Source organism: Dendrobates tinctorius, unplaced genomic scaffold (genome assembly GCF_039654945.1).
Source record: "Dendrobates tinctorius isolate UK_male_01 unplaced genomic scaffold, ASM3965494v1 ptg000195l, whole genome shotgun sequence".
NCBI classification, from domain to species: domain Eukaryota; kingdom Metazoa; phylum Chordata; class Amphibia; order Anura; family Dendrobatidae; genus Dendrobates; species Dendrobates tinctorius.
The window spans coordinates 1,641,556-1,650,137 of NW_027361862.1; the positions used below are offsets into that span (position 1 = coordinate 1,641,556).

At 44.6% G+C, this 8,582-nt stretch overlaps 1 protein-coding gene across 1 annotated transcript in view; it reads right to left on the reverse strand.

The window, feature by feature from the left end:
* The window catches only part of CACUL1 (CDK2 associated cullin domain 1), a 101,143-nt gene extending 95,701 nt beyond the window's left edge, over window positions 1-5,442 (reverse strand). Inside the window, exon 1 of the mRNA XM_073552721.1 lies at window positions 5,206-5,442. Coding sequence (XP_073408822.1) covers window positions 5,206-5,353 — 148 coding nt within the window. The 5' untranslated portion in view covers window positions 5,354-5,442. The remainder of the gene's footprint in view (window positions 1-5,205) is intronic.
* Window positions 5,443-8,582: the final 3,140 nt, after the last annotated feature.

The window sequence follows — 8,582 nt, forward strand, 5'->3', positions numbered from 1 at the left end:
TTGACCTCTGTCATTGCCAACAAAGGATATATCACAAAGTATTGAGATGAAATTTTGTTTCTGACCAAATACTTATTTTCCACCATAATATGCAAATAAAATGAAAAAAAAAAACAGACAATGTGATGTTCTGGATTTTTTTTTCTCAGTTTGTCTCCCATAGTTGAGGTCTACCTATGATGTAAATTACAGACGCCTCTCATCTTTTTAAGTGGTGGAACTTGCACTATTGCTGACTGACTAAATACTTTTTTTCCCCACTGTATATAATTACACACAGATATCACACACTGTCCACACTATATATAATTACACACAGATGTCACACACTGTCCACACTATATATAATTACACACAGATGTCACACACTGTCCACACTATATATAATTACACACAGATGTCACACACTGTCCACACTATATATAATTACACACAGATGTCACACACTGTCCACACTATATATAATTACACACAGATGTCACACACTGTCCACACTATATATAATTACACGCAGATGTCACACACTGTCCACACTATATATAATTACACGCAGATGTCACACGCTGTCCACACTATATATAATTACACACAGATGTCACACACTGTCCACACTATATATAATTACACACAGATGTCACACACTGTCCACACTATATATAATTACACACAGATGTCACACACTGTCCACACTATATATAATTACACGCAGATGTCACACACTGTCCACACTATATATAATTACACGCAGATGTCACACGCTGTCCACACTATATATAATTACACACAGATGTCACACGCTGTCCACACTATATATAATTACACACAGATGTCACACACTGTCCACACTATATATTACACACAGATGTCACACGCTGTCCACACTATATATAATTACACACAGATGTCACACGCTGTCCACACTATATATAATTACACACAGATGTCACACACTGTCCACACTATATATAATTACACACAGATGTCACACACTGTCCACACTATATATAATTACACACAGATGTCACACGCTGTCCACACTATATATAATTACACACAGATGTCACACACTATATATAATTACACACAGATGTCACACACTGTCCACACTATATATAATTACACGCAGATGTCACACACTGTCCACACTATATATAATTACACGCAGATGTCACACGCTGTCCACACTATATATAATTACACACAGATGTCACACGCTGTCCACACTATATATAATTACACACAGATGTCACACACTGTCCACACTATATATTACACACAGATGTCACACACTATATATAATTACACACAGATGTCACACGCTGTCCACACTATATATAATTACACACAGATGTCACACACTGTCCACACTATATATAATTACACACAGATGTCACACACTGTCCACACTATATATAATTACACACAGATGTCACACGCTGTCCACACTATATATAATTACACACAGATGTCACACACTATATATAATTACACACAGATGTCACACACTGTCCACACTATATATAATTACACACAGATATCACACACTGACCACACTATATATAATTACACACAGATATCACACACTGTCCACACTATATATAATTACACACAGATGTCACACACTGTCCACACTATATATAATTACACACAGATGTCACACACTGTCCACACTATATATAATTACACACAGATGTCACACACTGTCCCCACTATATATAATTACACACAGATGTCACACACTGTCCACACTATATATAATTACACACAGATATCACACACTGACCACACTATATATAATTACACACATATATCACACACTGTCCACACTATATATAATTACACACATATCACACACTGTCCACACTATATATAATTACACACAGATGTCACACACTGTCCCCACTATATATAATTACACACAGATGTCACACACTGTCCACACTATATATAATTACACACACAGATGTCACACTCTGTCCACACTATATATAATTACACACAGATGTCACACACTGTCCACACTATATATAATTACACACAGATATCACACTGTCCACACTATATATAATTACACAGATGTCACACGCTGTCCACACTATATATAATTACACACAGATGTCACACACTGTCCACACTATATATAATTACACACAGATGTCACACGCTGTCCACACTATATATAATTACACACAGATGTCACACGCTGTCCACACTATATATAATTACACACAGATGTCACACACTGTCCACACTATATATAATTACACACAGATGTCACACGCTGTCCACACTATATATAATTACACACAGATGTCACACGCTGTCCACACTATATATAATTACACACAGATGTCACACGCTGTCCACACTATATATAATTACACACAGATGTCACACGCTGTCCACACTATATCTAATTACACACAGATGTCACACGCTGTCCACACTATATATAATTACACACAGATGTCACACACTGTCCACACTATATATAATTACACACAGATATCACACACTGTCCACACTATATATAATTACACACAGATGTCACACACTGTCCACACTATATATAATTACAAAGATGTCACACACTGTCCACACTATATATAATTACACACAGATGTCACACACTGTCCACACTATATATAATTACACACAGATGTCACACGCTGTCCACACTATATATAATTACAAAGATGTCACACACTGTCCACACTATATATAATTACACACAGATGTCACACACTGTCCACACTATATATAATTACACACAGATGTCACACGCTGTCCACACTATATATAATTACACACAGATGTCACACACTGTCCACACTATATATAATTACACACAGATGTCACACGCTGTCCACACTATATATAATTACACACAGATGTCACACGCTGTCCACACTATATATAATTACACACAGATGTCACACACTGTCCACACTATATATAATTACACACAGATATCACACACTGTCCACACTATATATAATTACACACAGATGTCACACACTGTCCACACTATATATAATTACACACAGATGTCACACACTGTCCACACTATATATAATTACAAAGATGTCACACACTGTCCACACTATATATAATTACACACAGATGTCACACGCTGTCCACACTATATATAATTACACACAGATGTCACACACTGTCCACACTATATATAATTACACACAGATATCACACACTGTCCACACTATATATAATTACACACAGATATCACACACTGTCCACACTATATATAATTACACACAGATGTCACACACTGTCCACACTATATATAATTACACACAGATGTCACACACTGTCCACACTATATATAATTACAAAGATGTCACACACTGTCCACACTATATATAATTACACACAGATGTCACACGCTGTCCACACTATATATAATTACACACAGATGTCACACACTGTCCACACTATATATAATTACACACACAGATGTCACACACTGTCCACACTATATATAATTACACACAGATATCACACACTGTCCACACTATATATAATTACACACAGATATCACACACTGTCCACACTATATATAATTACACACAGATGTCACACACTGTCCACACTATATATAATTACACACAGATGTCACACACTGTCCACACTATATATAATTACACACAGATATCACACACTGTCCACACTATATATAATTACAAAGATGTCACACACTGTCCACACTATATATAATTACACACAGATGTCACACGCTGTCCACACTATATATAATTACACACAGATGTCACACTGTCCACACTATATATAATTACACACAGATGTCACACACTGTCCACACTATATATAATTACACACAGATGTCACACGCTGTCCACACTATATATAATTACACACAGATGTCACACACTGTCCACACTATATATAATTACACACAGATATCACACACTGTCCACACTATATATAATTACACACAGATATCACACGCTGTCCACACTATATATAATTACACACAGATGTCACACTGTCCACACTATATATAATTACACACAGATGTCACACACTGTCCACACTATATATAATTACACACAGATGTCACACGCTGTCCACACTATATATAATTACACACAGATGTCACACGCTGTCCACACTATATATAATTACACACAGATGTCACACACTGTCCACACTATATATAATTACACACAGATGTCACACGCTGTCCACACTATATATAATTACACAGAGATGTCACACACTGTCCACACTATATATAATTACACACAGATGTCACACACTGTCCACACTATATATAATTACACACAGATGTCACACGCTGTCCACACTATATATAATTACACAGAGATGTCACACACTGTCCACACTATATATAATTACACACAGATGTCACACGCTGTCCACACTATAATTACACACAGATATCACACACTGTCCACACTATATATAATTACACACAGATGTCACACACTGTCCACACTATATATAATTACACACAGATGTCACACACTATATATAATTACACACAGATGTCACACACTGTCCACACTATATATAATTACACACAGATGTCACACTGTCCACACTATATATAATTACACACAGATGTCACACACTGTCCACACTATATATAATTACACACAGATGTCACACACTGTCCACACTATATATAATTACACACAGATGTCACACACTGTCCACACTATAATTACACACAGATGTCACACTGTCCACACTATATATAATTACACACAGATGTCACACACTGTCCACACTATATATAATTACACACAGATGTCACACACTGTCCACACTATATATAGTTACACACAGATGTCACACACTGTCCACACTATATATAATTACACACAGATGTCACACACTGTCCACACTATATATAATTACACACAGATGTCACACACTGTCCACACTATATATAGTTACACACAGATGTCACACACTGTCCACACTATATATAATTACACACAGATGTCACACACTGTCCACACTATATATAATTACACACAGATGTCACACACTGTCCACACTATATATAATTACACACAGATGTCACACACTGTCCACACTATATATAATTACACACAGATGTCACACACTGTCCACACTATATATAGTTACACGCGGTACATTATATATTATCACATTTCTCGCACTTTCTGCACTCACAGAACTTGGAGGCGCTGTTGCTGATCCCGGGCAGGCCGCCTCCTCCGCTCCTCCCGCCGTCCCGTCCTCTCCTGCACAGCTCGGGGCCGGGGGCGCAGTCGGGCCGCAGCCGCCAGTGGTTGTGGTTCGGATCCTCCTCCTCCTCCATGTATCCTGCTCTGTTCGACCATCATCGGCCCGACACCGGGCACTTCCGCTTCCACCGCGCAGTACGCCGGGAGCTGTAGTCACAGGATCAGCTGATATTCAGCAACCAATCAGCAGCCGTCCAACCGGAAGTCTTCCTGTCACATGACAGCCCCCTGTATACAACGACCGGACCACAGCCTCCTATATACAGCGACCGGACCACAGCCCCCTATATACAGCGACCGGACCACAGCCTCCTATATACAGCGACCGGACCACAGCCCCCTATATACAGCGACCGGACCACAGCCTCCTATATACAGCGACCGGACCACAGCCCCTATATACAGCGACCGGAGCACAGCCTCCTATATACAGCGACCGGACCACAGCCCCCTATATACAACGACCGGACCACAGCCTCCTATATACAGCGACCGGACCACAGCCCCCTATATACAACGACCGGACCACAGCCCCCTATATACAACGACCGGACCACAGCCTCCTATATACAGCGACCGGACCACAGCCCCCTATATACAACGACCGGACCACAGCCTCCTATATACAGCGACCGGACCACAGCCCCCTATATACAGCGACCGGACCACAGCCCCTATACACAGCGACCGGACCACAGCCCCTATATACAGCGACCGGAGCACAGCCTCCTATATACAGCGACCGGAGCACAGCCCCTATATACAACGACCGGACCACAGCCCCCTATATACAGCGACCGGACCACAGCCCCCTATATACAGCGACCGGACCACAGCCCCCTATATACAGCGACCGGACCACAGCCCCTATATACAGCGACCGGACCACAGCCCCTATATACAGCGACCGGAGCACAGCCTCCTATATACAGCGACCGGACCACAGCCTCCTATATACAACGACCGGACCACAGCCTCCTATATACAGCGACCGGACCACAGCCTCCTATATACAACGACCGGACCACAGCCTCCTATATACAACGACCGGACCACAGCCTCCTATATACAGTGACCGGACCACAGCCCCTATATACAGCGACCGGAGCACAGCCTCCTATATACAACGACCGGACCACAGCCTCCTATATACAACGACCGGACCACAGCCTCCTATATACAGCGACCGGACCACAGCCTCCTATATACAACGACCGGACCACAGCCTCCTATATACAGCGACCGGACCACAGCCCCCTATATACAGCGACCGGACCACAGCCTCCTATATACAGCGACCGGACCACAGCCTCCTATATACAGCGACCGGACCACAGCCCCCTATATACAGCGACCGGACCACAGCCTCCTATATACAGCGACCGGACCACAGCCTCCTATATACAGCGACCGGACCACAGCCCCCTATATACAGCGACCGGACCACAGCCCCTATATACAGCGACCGGACCACAGCCCCCTATATACAGCGACCGGACCACAGCCCCCTATATACAGCGACCGGACCACAGCCTCCTATATACAGCGACCGGACCACAGCCTCCTATATACAACGACCGGACCACAGCCTCCTATATACAACGACCGGACCACAGCCCCTATATACAGCGACCGGACCACAGCCTCCTATATACAGCGACCGGACCACAGCCCCCTATATACAGCGACCGGACCACAGCCTCCTATATACAGCGACCGGACCACAGCCTCCTATATACAACGACCGGACCACAGCCTCCTATATACAGCGACCGGACCACAGCGACCTATATACAGTGACCGGACCACAGCCTCCTATATACAGCGACCGGACCACAGCCTCCTATATACAACGACCGGACCACAGCCTCCTATATACAGCGACCGGACCACAGCGACCTATATACAGTGACCGGACCACAGCCTCCTATATACAGCGACCGGACCATAGCGCTCTATATACAGCGACCGGACCACAGCCCCCTATACACAGCGACCGGACCACAGCCTCCTATATACAGCGACCGGACCCTAGCGCCCTATATACAGCGACCGGACCACAGCCTCCTATATACAGCGACCGGAGCACAGCCTCCTATATACAGCGACCGGACCACAGCCTCCTATATACAGCGACCGGACCACAGCGCCCTATATACAGCGACCGGACCACAGCCTCCTATATACAGCGACCGCACCACAGCCTCCTATATACAGTGACCACACCACAGCCTCCTATATACAGCGACCGGACCACAGCCTCCTATATACAGTGACCGGACCACAGCCTCCTATATACAGTGACCGGACCACAGCCTCCTATATACAGCGACCGGACCACAGCCCCCTATACACAGCAACCACACCACAGCGTCCTATATACAGCGACCGGACCACAGCGTCCTATATACAGCAACCACACCACAGCGTCCTATATACAGCGACCGGACCACAGCCCCCTATATACAGCAACCACACCACAGCGTCCTATATACAGTGACCGGACCACAGCCCCCTATATACAGCAACCACACCACAGCCTCCTATATACAGCGACCGGACCACAGCCTCCTATATACAGCGACCGGACCACAGCCCCCTATACACAGCAACCACACCACAGCCTCCTATATACAGCGACCGGACCACAGCCCCTATATACAGCGACCGGACCACAGCCCCCTATATACAGCGACCGGACCACAGCCTCCTATATACAGCGACCGGACCACAGCCCCCTATATACAGCGACCGGACCACAGCCCCCTATACACAGCAACCACACCACAGCGTCCTATATACAGCGACCGGACCACAGCCCCCTATACACAGCAACCACACCACAGCCCCCTATATACAGTGACCACACCACAGCCTCCTATATACAGCGACCGGACCACAGCCCCTATATACAGCGACCGGACCACAGCCCCCTATATACAGCGACCGGACCACAGCCTCCTATATACAGCGACCGGACCACAGCCCCCTATATACAGCGACCGGACCACAGCCCCCTATACACAGCAACCACACCACAGCGTCCTATATACAGCGACCGGACCACAGCCTCCTATATACAGCGACCGGACCACAGCCCCTATACACAGCAACCACACCACAGCGTCCTATATACAGCGACCGGACCACAGCCCCCTATATACAGTGACCGGACCACAGCCTCCTATATACAGCGACCGGACCACAGCCCCCTATATACAGCGACCTCACCACAGCCTCCTATATACAGCGACCGGACCACAGCGACCTATATACAGTGACCGGACCACAGCCTCCTATATA